The sequence below is a fragment of the Lampris incognitus genome, chromosome 3 (assembly GCF_029633865.1).
Source record: "Lampris incognitus isolate fLamInc1 chromosome 3, fLamInc1.hap2, whole genome shotgun sequence".
Classification (NCBI taxonomy): Eukaryota; Metazoa; Chordata; class Actinopteri; order Lampriformes; family Lampridae; genus Lampris; species Lampris incognitus.
This window is the reverse complement of record NC_079213.1, coordinates 13,857,143-13,872,775: the sequence shown is the minus strand read 5'-3', so window position 1 is coordinate 13,872,775 and position 15,633 is coordinate 13,857,143. Positions and strand designations below refer to the sequence as shown.

At 42.6% G+C, this 15,633-nt stretch overlaps 1 protein-coding gene across 1 annotated transcript in view; it reads left to right on the top strand.

The window, feature by feature from the left end:
- wnk1b (WNK lysine deficient protein kinase 1b) overlaps positions 1-15,633 on the top strand; it is a 169,345-nt gene that overhangs the window by 88,249 nt on the left and 65,463 nt on the right. The window contains exon 4 of the mRNA XM_056275931.1: positions 2,667-2,824. Coding sequence (XP_056131906.1) covers positions 2,667-2,824 — 158 coding nt within the window. The remainder of the gene's footprint in view (positions 1-2,666; positions 2,825-15,633) is intronic.

Sequence of the window (15,633 nt, the reverse complement as noted above, 5' to 3'; positions counted from 1 at the left end):
AATATAAGGTCACCCCCACATTTACAGTAGTTTTAAGAAATAGTGTTATCATCCAATGTTACTGTCCAATAGCCATTTTTATACATATTAATTAACTAAGCCAGTTTGTTCTCTGGTTTTGACATTAATGTCCAAGCAAATATTAATTTTCCAGGTCACCCTTTGAAATGTAAGCACTGCCTTTGTATCAAGTATACAGATGGCCAAATCCAATCCCTGCTACCACAGGAATTGAGGTTGTCATTTATTTGGTGCAAACCTGCATAGCTGGAGCAGTTTGACTCAGCAGCCCCTAAACACTTTTAACTGGTCATCTAAATTGTCTAGAATGTTTCTGTAATTTATTTATTCATTTTTTGTTTATTGCAAGCATGCATTTACTTGTATTACTTTGCTGCCGACCAATTTTCCCGTTAATGGTAATTGCTCACTGTTTTTATCCAGAATGCTTGTTATTTGTCCGCTTGTATCATATGAATAAAAAGTTGTAGACCAAGAGATCAGACAGCATAGGCATAGATTTGGTTATGGATGGGTCCCTACCAATGTCAAGGTACTAATGAGTTGTCCCTACTGAAAATTTTAGCGATATCAAATGATTTATTTATTTATTGGGTTTTAACACCACAACCGCTCCCATCCGTCAATGTTAGGTTTATGCAGAGTTGCAGGTTCACAGGTTTCCTGTTGAATAGCGGCAACAGTAGCTTCTGTACCATGTACAGTGGGGAAAGAGGAAAGAGGTTGGTATTTTTTCATAGTTTAAAAGATATACGTTAAGCGATTCGATCAGAATCTATTATCCAAAGCTAATGTTAGTCAGTTAATTTGAAGTTCAGAGCTGGGGTCTACATTGTTTGATAACTTGTATTCATAGTTTGAACATGTCATTTCAGCATTATCAGCTAACATTTTGTTGTTGGTGACGCTATGGCGAAATGCTCTCAAAAAAGGAACTTTGATGTCTGATCCCTTTTTATGAAGTTGCACAATTCATACACAAAGACAATTCAAGGTGCTTTACATAAAGGTTTAAAAGGACCATAAATGAGAGATACAAAACAAGATACAGAGAGTAAATAACAAGAATATTAAAAAAACAAGATAAAGAATTGAAAAAAATAAAATAATAAAGGATATCCAGAGCTGGATAAACAATAATAAAAGGCTAATCAAATGGAGGTAGAACCTCCCATTAAAACCTGTTGAAATTCAGTTCACAATGTGCGACCAACCATGGAAAACTAACTGGAGCAGCACTTGCAAAATAACATTAAGTACGCCTTAATTTTTGCAGATTGTGGGTCTGTAACATTTACACACTTTGTGTGTGTGGCTGGGTGTGACACACATGCGCGCGCGCACACACACACACATACACACACACACACACACACAATAGATAGATATACTTTATTGTCCTACAAGAGGGTATTTGTTTTCCCCTTTTGTACAAAGCCTCACTTACAGTAAATACATGTACACATACTTAAAATGCTGCAGGACATACATAGATAACAGGAAGACAACAATACATTAACACAAGAGTTAAGAGGTTCAGTGAGTTTAGAAATTTTAATGGCAGAAGGAACAAAACTTCCTTTAAAGTGGCCCGTCTCGAGCTGAGGGACCTGTACCCGAGACCAGATGGAAGCAGTGTGAAGAACGGGTTAAGGGGGTGAGTGGGATACTGAGTTATTGTTAGTGCTCTACCTATCATGGCTTTGCTATTGTGGTGTGATAGGTTGGGGGTGGGAATGCACGTTGTTAGTCCAACAAACGATTCGAAAATGGCCCTACTGATGTTGAAACCAAGCCTACGCCCTTGCCAGACAGTGATTTATAATCCAGTCATGCCGAGGTTAAAATGGGCAAACATCTTGGCCAAAAGGGGAAAAAAAAACCTCTTTGTGTTCTGTTAGAAGAACCAGCCTTTGAATGTGCTTCTGTCTACATGAAAATCATTAGCAAGCTACCGCATCAACACCTGCCTGTGAGTTTCTGCAAGTGTAGGTTAAATAAGGCTTAACAGACTTAAATAGAGCTGAACTGGGCTTCACACCAAGCTAAAAAAGCAGACATGGAGGCCAAATAAAACCTCAGAAAAAACTTGTAATACGTTTTCATGTTGTCAGATTAGAATTTCTTTTATCAGTTTGAGTAGCAAATTTACACGCATTTATCTAAGCGAACGGTAATGTCGGTTCATACATACACAGACGCAAAGGTTAACAAACTATATGTACAAATGTTTGAATTTTGAAATTGATTTTTGCTAACTGCACTTTCAGAAAAGGTAGATATGTTATAGTCTTTATTAATTACATTCACTGTTTGCAAATGTTTTATGTATGAGAAAGAATTTTCCCAGCAGGCTTCTGTTTCCTGTCCATGTCGTGCATATGTTCTTGACAAAAAACAGAGGGATTTACTGGTTCTTGCAGACAGACTGTCTCGTTCCTAGAAGGTCACAGTGTTGACCTGGGTCCTTGCAACAGCCCTCACACCAATCCTCCTGGTCCAGTATAAAACACGTATTTGTAGCTTAGCAGATATGTAAAAGCACAAATACCTAAATTACACTGTGACTAAGATGACATTTGAGAGATCTGGGTAGCCCAGAGTACATGAAGAAACTACTCCATCTCCCTGTCTTATGTTCCTAGGCACCCCGGAGTTCATGGCCCCGGAGATGTATGAGGAGAAATATGATGAATCTGTAGACGTCTACGCCTTCGGCATGTGCATGTTGGAGATGGCAACGTCAGAATATCCCTATTCTGAGTGTCAGAACGCTGCCCAGATATACAGACGGGTTACCAGTGTAAGTCTGAGCACAGACATTTTTGTATGTGTGTGTGTGTGTTTGTTTGTATGGGAGTGTGTTTGGGTTTGAGATAGATACATCACAAAACCCCTCCTCTGAATGCCAGGACATGGCCCAGATTTAAGCAAGCTGTGTGTACATGTGCATGTGTATGTGTGTGTTTGTTTGTGCGTTGTGTGTGTGCATATGAGAGTGGGATTAACAGCTTTTGAAAATCACAATTTTGAATACCACAGCACAGTAGAGATACTGCATAGTCATCTGGCTTTGTGGTAGTAGAAGTGCCTGTGTTGTTTGTCTCTACAAACAACAACCTACACATACATCTCTCTCTCTCTCTCTCTCTCTCTCTCTCTCTCTCTCTCTCTCTCTCTCTCTCTCTCTCTCTCTCTGACATCTATGTCTCAGCTTTGATCCATCTGACCCTCTCTCTTTCTCTACTTGTTTACTGTCTATCTTAATAAGTCAGGCGTGAGTTTCAGGAGATGCAGTCATATGATTCTATGTTTTGCTCTTCCCATTGAGTAATATTTCTTTGTGTGTGTCTCTCTCACACACACACTGATACCCACTCTAAAACCCACCAACGTCATTCACTATTGAACCCCATTCATGTACACACAAATGCGCAAAACACACTGAAAAATTCTCTCACATTTAACACACCGTAGAAGGGGTTATGTCCTAGGTATTCTGTGCCACTAGAGAGCGACACTGAGGCTCTTTCTCTCTACCCAGTGCTGTCTTTATTTACAATCCCAGATGTGCCTTTGAGCAAGGCAGTGTAGCTGTCTTCTGGTCCTGTGGAGCTGCATAATTGAAGACTCCTTGAATTATTCAACTCCCAGTTATGAATGTGTGTAACTGTAAGCAGGGCATTGCTGAGAAAGACCTGGCATCATGGATCATGCTTCCCCTGAATCAAGGATGGTTAAGCATTATAGTACTGCATTCAGGACATTGTGTAAGACTGAAGACACCTTGACAAAGTTAACACTGGGCTTTGTTCTTTGCTACCAAAAACTGTTGAGTCAAGTAGAGAAGGAGAGCTGGAGAGAGTCCTTGAAAAATAGTGGATAATGGAGAGAAAGAGCAATAGACTACTTGGGAGATAAATGGAGCAAAATCGTTGGTCTAGAGAGACAGTTTGAGAAAGCAAGAGAAAAGAGTGACAGAGTGAAAGAGGGAAAGCAGCAGGGGAAAAACAGATAGCAGACAGCAGATGCAATCAGTGTTTTAAGCTGAGTGCTGCTGAGGTCATCAACCTACCCCCACCCCCATCCCACAATTGACACGCACGCACGCACGCACGCACGCACGCACGCACGCACGCACGCACGCACGCACGCACGCACACACACACACACACACACACACACACACACACACACACACACACAGATGAGACAGCTGTCTCCCTTGCTTCCACCGGGAACTGAGCTCAGCTTTGTTGAGGCTGACAGAGATGAGATGGCTAATGGACCAGGAGAATTTACTAGAAATCTCCTCCATCTCTCTGCCTTGGCCTGTATCTTTGTCTCCTCCTATATTTATTCAGAAATTCAAGATTCAAAATTTTTATTCATCATGTGCTTCAAGTACAAGTATAATGAGTAGTGAAATGATTTTTTGGTAAATTCTGAAAACTGCAGCAAAAGAAGTGGAACACCAATAAAATGTGAATAAAATGAAATACAATGAAATTTGAAAAAATGTTAAAAATCTGGGGAGAATTATCTATGTATGACATTTCTCTGTCATATTCATATGTATATATCCATCCGTCCATCCATTATCCAAGCCGCTTATCCTGAGTAGGGTTGTGGGATGCTGGAGCCTACCCCAGCAGTCATTGGGCAGCAGGCAGGGAGACACCCTGGACTGGCTGCTAGTCCAGTCCATCACAGGGCGCATACACACACACACACACACACACACACACACACACACACACACACACATATATATATATATATATATATATATATATATGAGAGAGAGAGAGCACCCAGCCCCTCTAATCAGCGTCAGTTACTGGGGTAAGTTAGAAATTGACAAGAGGGGGCTGTGGTTTTGAATATTACATTTAATACATATCGCTCTAATTTTTATAACCAACCCAACACTGCTTTATAGGAAATAATGTTTTTAATTAGAAATATGTTTAAGTGTTTTTGTTTCATCAACAACACATATATATACATTATAACTAATTCATTGTAAGAAACCTACTGCTCTCGTTAGGGGTTGCCACAGCGGCTCATCCGTTTCCATTTCTTCCTGTCCTTTGCATCTTCCTCTGTCACGCCAGCCACCTACATGCCCTCCCTCACCACATCCATAAACTTCCTCTTTGGCCTTCCTCTTTTCCTCTTGCCTAGCAGCTCCGTCTTCAGCATCCTTCTCCCAATAATATAACCAGCATCTCTCCTCCGCACATGTCCAAACCATCTCAATCTTGCCTCTGCTTTGTCTCCAAACCGTCCAACCTGTGCTGTCCCTCTCATATATTCGTTCTTAATCCTGTCCATCTTCATCACTCCCAACAAAAATCCTAGTGTCTTCAACTCTGCCACCTCCAGCTCCGCCTCCTGTCTTTTCGTCAGTGCCACTGTCTCTTAACCATACAAAATATCTGGTCTCACTACCATCTTGTAAACATTCCCTTTAACTCTTGCTGGTACCCTTCTGTCACAAATCACCCCTGACACTCTTCGCCATCCACTCCACCCTTCCTATGACTCTCTTCTTCACCTCTCTCCCGCACTCCCTGTTACTTTGGACAGTTGACCCCAAGTATTTAAATTCATATGCCTTCGTCACCGCTACTCCTTGCATCCTCACTATTCCACTGTCCTTCCTCTTGTTCAAGCATATGCATTCCGTCTTGCTCCTACTGGCTGTCATTCCTTTTCTCTCCAGTGCATACCTCCACCTCTCCAGGCTCCCCTCAACCTGCTCCCTGCTCTCACTATAGATCACAATGCCATCCACGAACATGATAGTCCATGGAGACTCCTGCCTGATCTCGTCCATTAACCTGTTTGTCACCATTGCAAAAAAGAAAGGGCTCAGAGCCGATCCTAGATTTAATCCCACCTCCACCTTGAACCATCCGTGATTCCTACCCCACACCTCACCACTGTCACACTGCCCTCATACATATCCTGCACCACTCTTACATACTTCTCTGCCTATCCCGACTTCCTCATACAATACCACACCTCCTCTCTTGGCATGCTGTCATATGCTTTCTCTAACTCCACAAAGACACAGTGTGAGTCCTGACCTTCTCTATACTTCTCCATCAACATTCTCAAAGCTAACATTGCATCTGTTGTGCTCTTTCATGGCATGAAACCATACTGCTGCTTGATGACCATCACCTCTCCTTTTAATCTAGCTTCCACTACTCTTTCCCATATCTAATTCACCCTAAGAAGAATTCATTGTAAGAAACCAAAACATTCAAATTAAACACCCTCTCCTTGAAGTACAGAATATTACCAAAACTGTAGTTAGTGTTATTATCAAACACTTTAAATTTCAATATCAACCTTTAACTACGTAGCTCAACACAATTAGCAAAATTGCAATGTGGGCCCACATGCACAGACACACATACAGTTGACAAACCCTGTTGCAGGCCCCCTTCACTCAACCAAGCAAAGAAAATAAAACACTGCACTCACAAAACTCACGACTACTCCACCTAAGCAATTTGGTTAATCTCTCCCGTGTCTGTCAGAGGCTTGGGTGATCTGGCTGGGCATCTGCTTGCCACAAAAGCTAGTTAGCTCCACCAAAAAGTTCCTTGGGGTACTCTTCATAACTTACCCTTAACTCCAACGTGTCCAAACTTTTACTGTTGATTAGTCCACAGACAATACCAAACTTTGAAATGTCTGCACAAACAAGAGAAACTCACATTTATGTTGACACGAGGTGTTCGTTTGCCTGACTCTGACTGAATTCTCTCCCCCCTGCCTCTCAACTTCCTCTAACTACCCACCACCCAATCACATCAACCAATCATCCCACTAGAATGGCATATACAAATAAATTCAAAACAATACCACATATCACAGGATGAAAAACATTCGATATCACACAAATTTTGTGAATAGTGATATATCACTACTCACAAAATTACTGAAGTTACCCTTTAATGACCCCCTTTGGATGCTCTGTCTCTCTCTCTCTCTCTGTCTCTCTCTGTCTGTCTCTCTCTCTTGCTCTCTCTCTCGCTCAGACAGTAATTGGTAATCCTTTATGATGATGACGGTGCAGTTTCCCTGCCCAAATCAATTAAGCAGTCAGTGTCATTTATTTAGGGTGTTTTCACATTAGGTACGATTGCTTTGTACCATGCCTGAGTACAGTTGCCTCCACCCCACCAGTCAGCTTTCACATTTGTAATGTTGTGCCATACCCGTGCTGATCTCGTGCGTAGATCAGTATTTGCTGCATGCATACGCAGATTTCAGAGGAGACAGGCGGCGTTGAGAAATGCCTTTGTAGCATAGCAGTCCACTTCCTTGTTTTGGTACAGTTGTTACACCTGATGCAAACCGTACCCAAATACACATGAACCGTTCTCGAGACCACCTTTTCAAGTGGTGGACAGTTCATTGATCTGTGCCTGCGTACGGTACAGTGTTCACATTACTCAAATGAACTGGATTTTTGGGTCAAGTGTACTCGGAACTGGGTCCGGGTCCCTTGTGTGAAAGACCCTTAGTCTCTCACTCCTTTTAGGCAGATGTCCGATTACTTAATCCACCAACCCACCAGACAGTCAGTCACTCAGCCAGCTAGGCAGACAGCTGGTAATAGCTTGTCTGGAGACATTGGTACTACTACTATTATTTTTAGCTGCTCCCATTAGGGATCACCACAACAGATCATCCGTTTCCATCTCTTCTTGTCCTCTGCGTCTTCCTCTGTCAGTCAGCCACCTACATCTTCTCCCTCACCACATCCATAAACCTCCTCTTTGACCTCCCTCTTTTCCTCTTCGCTGGCAGCTCCATATTCAGTGTCCTCCTCCCAATATACCCAGCATCTCTTTGCAGCACATGTCCAAACTTCCCACTTCCTTAGCATCTTCAACTCTGCAACCTCCAACTCCGCCTTCTGTCTTTTTGTCAGTGCCACTGTCTCCAAACCATATAACATAGCTGGTCTCACTACCATCTTGTAAACCTTCCCTTTAACTCTTGCTGGTACCCTTCTGTCGCAAATCACTCCTGACACTTTTCTCCACCCACTGCACCTTGCCTGTGACTCTCTTCTTCACCTCTCTTCTGCACTCCCAGTTACATTGAACAGTTGACTCCAAGTATTTAAACTCATACACCTTCGTCACCTCTACTCCTTGCATCCTCACCATTCCACCGTCCTCCCTCTCATTCACGCATATGTATTCCATCTTAGTCCTACTGACTTTCATTCCTCTTCTCTCCAGTGCATACCGCCACCTCTCCAGGCTCTCCTCAACCTGCACCCTACTCTCGCTACAGATCACAATGTCATCCGCGAACATCATAGTCAATGGAGACGCTTGCCTGATCTCACCCATCAACCTGCTCATCACCATTGCAAACAAGAAAGGGCTCAGAGCCAATCCTTGATGTAATCCCTCCTCCACCTTGAACCAATCCGTCATTCCAACCGCACACCTCACCATTGTCACACTGCCCTCATACATATCCTGCACCAGTCCTACATACTTCTCTGCCACTCCCGACTTCCTCATATAATATCACACTCCCTCTCTCGGCACCCTGTCATAATGTCATATGCTTTCTCTAAATCCTCAAAGACACAATGTAACTCCTTCTGACCTTCTCTATACTTCTCCATCAACATTGTCAAAGCAAACATTGCATCTGTAGTGCTCTTTTGTTTTTTTTTTTACATTTTATTTCTGATTTTTCCCTTTTTTCTCCCAATTTAGTGGCCAATTGATCCCTATTTTAATTCAAACACCCACCCTCGTATTGCATGCGTTCGCCAACTGCATCTCTCCGGCCGGCAGTCTCGAAGGAGACGCCTCCCCACTTTCGTGACAAGGCGAATCCAAGCCGAACCACTGTTTTTCCGACACACACAGAGACGCATTCACATGACGAACACAAGCCGACTCCGCCCCCCTCCCGAAGACAGCGTTGCCAATGATTGCTGCTTCATCGAGTCTGGCCATAGTCGGATCTGACGAGACCGGGGCGCGAACCCCAGTCCCCAGTGGGCAACTGCATCGACACCAAGCCGATGCTTAGACCGCTACGCCACCGCGGACTCTGTAGTGCTCTTTTGTGACATGAAACCATACTGCTGCTCATTAATCGTCACTTGTAATTTGCGATATTGGGCTTTACAAATAAAATTGACTTGACTTGACTTCTCTTAACCTAGCTTCTGTTACTCTTTCCCATATGTTCATGCTGTGGCTGGTCAACTTTATACCCCTGTAATTGCCTCAGTTCTGCCCATTGCCCTTATTCTTGAAAATTGGTACCAGTGTGCTTCTTCCCCACTCCTCAGTCGTCATCTCATTTTCCAAGATTGTGTTAAACAATATAGTTAAAAATTCCACTGCCATCTCTCCTAAACACCTCCATGCCTCCACAGATGTCATCTGGACTAACCGCCTTTCCACTTTTCATCCTCTTCGTAGCTGCCCTCACAACACCTTTACTTCCTGTTTCGCTATCCCCACATCATCCAACCTTCTCTCTCTCATTTTCTTCAGTCATTGGCCCCTCAAAGTACTCCTTCTACCTTCTCAACACTCTCCTCACTTGTCAGCACATTTCTATCTCTATCCTTGATCGCCCTAACCTGCCCGGTCCCTCTGTCTAGCCAATCGGTACAAGTCCTTTTCTTCTTCCTTAGTGTCTAACCTCTCATACAACTCACCATGCACCTTTTCTTTTGCCTTTGCCACCTCTTTTCGCTTTACGCTGCATCTCCCTGTGCTCCTTTCTACTTTCTTCATCTCTCTGACTATCCCAATTCTTCTTTGCCAACCTCTCCGTCTGTATACTTGGCTGTACTTTCTCATTCCACCACCAAGTCTCCTTGTCTTACTTCCTCTGCCCAGATAACACACTAAGTACCTTCCAAGCTGTCTCACTATTTTTGCAGTGTTTGCCCAGCTATCCAGCAAGTCTTCACTACCACCCAGTGCCTGTTTTAACCCCTCCCTGAACTCTACACAACAGTCTTACCTTCTTCAACTTCCACCATTTGATCCTTGGCTCTGCCTTCACTCTCTTCCATATCTTGGTCTCCAAAGTCATCCCTACAGACCTTCTTCGGCAGTCCATCGAAACGATGATGACTGTGATGCAGTTTAAGCTTGGCAAGCAGGCCTATGGGCCATAAGGCTCACATTAGAGTGACAATATCGTCCACATTTGTCACAGACGAATATTGTTTTAGTTGGTCTGTTATGTCTTGCATGGTGGGCCTTATCATAGGCTTCTTGTCTGTCTTGTTCAACAGCTGTTCTCAATTGCCTTACTGTGGAGCGCCATCTCTGTCTGTCCAGGGCCACTGCCTCCCAGCTGGAGTCATCTATGCCACAGATGTTCATGTGGCGCTTGAGTACATCTTTGAAGCATAGCTTCTGGCCTCTCTGCTTCCTTTTTCCCTGACACAGCTCCCCGTAGAAAACCTCTTTTGGTAGGCGGTTGTCTGGCATTCTTCTCATGTGGCTGGCCCATCTGAGCTGGGAGGCTGTTATTAGGGCTTCAACACTGACAATAGCAGTATGTCTCAATACTTCCACATCGGGCACCTTGTCTTTCCATCTGATTCGCAGATTCGTCTCCAAAGTCATCCTACAGACCACCATCTGATGCTGTCTAGCTACATTCTCCCCTGTCACCACCTTGCAGTCCCTTTCAGATTGTGCCTGCTACATAAGATATAGTCCAACTGTGTGCACTTCCCTCCACTCTTATACGTCACCCTGTGTTCCTTCCTCTGAAATAAACTACCGTTCAAAAGTTTGGGATCACCCAAACAATTTCGTGTTTTCCATGAAAAGTCACACTTATTCACCACCATATGTTGTGAAATGAATAGAAAATAGAGTCAAGACATTGACAAGGTTAGAAATAATGATTTGTATTTGAAATAAGATTTTTTTTACATCAAACTTTGCTTTCGTCAAAGAATCCTCCATTTGCAGCAATTACAGCATTGCAGACCTTTGGCATTCTAGCTGTTAATTTGTTGAGGTAATCTGGAGAAATTGCACCCCACGCTTCCAGAAGCAGCTCCCACAAGTTGGATTGGTTGGATGGGCACTTCTTTGAGCAGATTGAGTTTCTGGAGCATCACATTTGTGGGGTCAATTAAACGCTCAAAATGGCCAGAAAAAGAGAACTTTCATCTGAAACTCGACAGTCTATTCTTGTTCTTAGAAATGAAGGCTATTCCATGCGAGAAATTGCTAAGAAATTGAAGATTTCCTACACCGGTGTGTACTACTCCCTTCAGAGGACAGCACAAACAGGCTCTAACAGGTACTATTTAATGAAGATGCCAGTTGGGGACCTGTGAGGCGTCTGTTTCTCAAACTAGAGACTCTAATGTACTTATCTTCTTGCTCAGTTGTGCAACGCGGCCTCCCACTTCTTTTTCTACTCTGGTTAGAGCCTGTTTGTGCTGTCCTCTGAAGGGAGTAGTACACACCGGTGTAGGAAATCTTCAATTTCTTAGCAATTTCTCGCATGGAATAGCCTTCATTTCTAAGAACAAGAATAGACTGTCGAGTTTCAGATGAAAGTTCTCTTTTTCTGGCCATTTTGAGCGTTTAATTGACCCCACAAATGTGATGCTCCAGAAACTCAATCTGCTCAAAGAAGTGCCCATCCAACCAATCCAACTTGTGGGAGCTGCTTCTGGAAGCGTGGGGTGCAATTTCTCCAGATTACCTCAACAAATTAACAGCTAGAATGCCAAAGGTCTGCAATGCTGTAATTGCTGCAAATGGAGGATTCTTTGACGAAAGCAAAGTTTGATGTAAAAAAAATCTTATTTCAAATACAAATCATTATTTCTAACCTTGTCAATGTCTTGACTCTATTTTCTATTCATTTCACAACATATGGTGGTGAATAAGTGTGACTTTTCATGGAAAACACAAAATTGTTTGGGTGATCCCAAACTTTTGAACGGTAGTGTATGTACTCAGCCATTTCCATCCTTTTTACAAAATCTATCTTCATTGGTCCTTCCACATTCCTCTCCTTGATACCATATCTACCCATCACATCTTCAACACCTCTGTTCCTTTCACCAACATGCCCTTTGAAGTCTGCTCCAATCACCACCCTCCTCCTTGGGTACCTTCTCCACCACTTCATCCAGCTTACTCCAGAATTCTTCTTTCTCTTCCATCTCACACCCAACTTGTGGGGCATGTGCACTGATAACATTCATCAACACACCTTCAATTTCCAGCTTCATACTCGTCACCCTGTCCGACACTCTCTTCAACTCCAACACACTCTCAACTTAGTCTTCCTTCAGAATTATCCCTACCCCATTTTGCCTCCTATTCGCACCACAGTAGAAGAGTTTGAACCCTCCTCCGATGCTCCTTGCCACACTCCCCTTCCACCTGGTCTCTTGCACACACAGTATACCTACCTTTCTTCTCTCCATCATATCAACCAGATCTCTTTCTTTACCAATTATATTGCCACCATTCAAAGTTTTGACTCTCAACTCCACACTCTTACCCTTCCTCCTCTCCTGCTGCCTCTGCACATGCCTTCCCCCTCTCCTTCTCCTTCACCCAACAGTAGCATAGTTTCCACCAGCACCCTGCTGGCCAGCGGTACCGGTGGCGGTTGCTGGTAACCTGGGCCTTGACCATTCCGATATGGAAATCTGATTTATGATCTGCATATTTGATTTGGCAAAGATTTTACGCCGGATGCCCTTCCTGATGCAACCCCTCCCCATTTATCTGGGCTTGGGACCGGCAGTAAGAATGCACTGGCTTGTGCATCCTCACTGGATAGGTTAGAAACATTGTTATATACAAATACAGGAACACAAAAAAACAAAACAAAAACAAACAAACAACAACTTCCAACAGCCCAAGTCCACTGTTACTTTCACCAGCCAATCCATCTTTACAACTTTCCATCTCTCTGTTCGTCCACTCCTCCATCCATCCCTTCACTCTGTCATCTCTCAGTCCATCTTCCTTACATTCCTTGCTGCCATACCTTACATCCATTCAGCCATCCAAACCGGATCTTTAATTACCACCTGATGTGAGAAGTCAGTTAACTTATGGGAGTGAAAACTGTAACTTTTATAACACAGGAAAATAACAGATTTCCTTCCCAAGTTAGCCAGCATATGCTGAGGAAAACTAAAATAAATAAATAAAGTAGATTTATTACTAAGTATGAAAGTATTAAATATATTTTCAGTGTTTTGTACTCTGTGTCAGTACTAACGATTATCTATTTGAAAGGGACTTATCTGTGTTTGAGCAGGCTATTTTGCATTACTAAAACATTACTTAAATCGGCTAGTGCATTTCAGTGTACAAGGACATCCGAGATTTGAGAGTTGGCTGTTGAACAGCGACCTTTTTAGTGCAAGAAACTACCAAACTGCCAAATTCACATCATGATTATTGTTTATCTTCCAGATTTGATTTGAACATGGCTTGTGAATTCATGCTGTCTAGCAGCTGATTCGTAAAACTCAGCTGTCCAAGCAGCTGAGTTGTCCTTTAATGGTGATGTTAACTATGAAAAAAAGAAAAAATATGGACAGGATTTTCAAGCAAGTTTCATGTCTTTGCAAATTGATTTTCATCCTGTACTGAAATTAATAGCACCCAGTTGCTCACAGGAAAATAGGAAAAATGCCTTCAAACACATAAAATATAATTGTATTATTGTATGATTTTATTAATATACAAGTGCTTTGGAAAATGGTCAGCAGTAATGTAAAGTATGCGCTATTTGGAGTTAATGGGCTAATACATGAAAAAACAATGGTGCGTCCCTTTAACACAACACAGTGGAATTTTAAACTCATCGTCCTTCCTATTTCCAATAATGTGTATGACAAAGTCTGCAGGTGAGTGGAGGGCAGAATTTGGAGGTTGTCATATCCACATCCTGTCAAGTAGCACCTGGTAATACTTGTACACAGAACGTTGTTGACATGTTCCTTCCATCCCTCTAGAACATTCCATATCTCTAATCAGCCTTATCAAGGCAGGATTTCCTCCCCCTCTTGCAATCTTATTTCTCTGTCTGACCTTTGCTTCCCTTCTCTTTCCATCGCTCTCTAATTTGTTCTCCTTTTCTCTCTCTCTCACCACCCTCCTTCTCTCCCTAGCTCACTCTCCCTCTCTTTCAGACTTAATACCATTATATGTCCATTACTACTAACTCTGTTTAGCCCTGGAATCTCAGAATGTACATATGTATGTGTGTGTGTGTGTGGGGGGGGGGGATGAGGGTTCTTGTATAACATTTCTAGTGGTGGGTGGGTGGGGGGCTAGGAAAGGGAAAGAGGAGGAGGAGAGAGAGAAGACGGAGGAAGGGAAGATGGTGCAGAAGGGAAAGGGGAGTCAGTCATTCAGTCCACTAATTTGTCAGATGGTCCCCCAGCCAGGCAGCCAAGTAGAGCAATCTCCTCTACTCCAAACGTCAGTCAGCTGTTGGGTTACTACTAGTCAACCTGTTAGGCAGTCAATTAATCAACTTTATTTATCTGCTTGTATAAACATTTGCTAGGTAAGTCACTTGCTCTTTATAAGATAAAACTTCTATCCACCTGTCTCTCACGGTCTGCCTATTTATGTGTCTAGTTTTCTATCTGATAACTATTTAATTTTTCTGTATGTTTAGCTTCTGAGCCAGTCACTCAGTCAACATGTCAGCCAGCCAGCCAACTCATCAATCTATTAACTCTTATGGTAGTTACCTCTGTTAACTTTCTTTTCCCTTTGTAGCCTTTGTTTATTTCTATTCTCTACCTCTGTCCTGCTTTCACACTCCAAAGATGGTTTTTGTTATTCTCTCGTCTTTCTGTCCCCACAGTGAGTATGGTTTTATTTTATAAAGTGTGTTAATATTCAGTGTGTGACCGGCAGCTGTTCTTGTTTTGGATAAAGAATATGCATAAGGGAGGTAAACTTTAGGAGAGTCATGTCTAGGAATGTTCTCATTTATCCAGGTCATGGTTATCCAAAGGAGTTGAATCAAGTGCAGCTGGACTTGGTATATATCCGTGAAGACGTTTCGCCACTTGGATGAGAGGTGAAACGTCTTCACGGATATATACCAAGTCCAGTTGCACTTGATTTAGGAGAGTCTTGTCTGTCTGTCTGTCTGTCTGTCTGTCTCTCTCTCTCTTGCTGTCTTTCTGTATGTGTGTGCCATTTGCTGTCTTTTTGGATGGTTAGTGCCCCATTTGTGATATTTTTATCTGTGTGGAATTGGCTGTTTTGTTGTTGACTGATTGGTTGGAAAACTTGTTAAGTCTTTGGAACTCATGTGATCTTGTCCCATTTAGGCATTAAGAGAATGGAGAATTGAGTTATTGATTGAATGGTTGACTGGTAGGTGTGTTAGCATGCACCTTTCCTGTTCATACCAGCCTAAAATAGATTGAATACACACTTATGATCTGTGTCCGGACAGGGGCATATTTCTATCTTTTCCCTTCTTATGTAATTAATATTAAGCTGTCTGTGTTTCATTCCTTCTGTGAACAATAATGGGACTAACAGCTTATTCACTAAAAAGCCA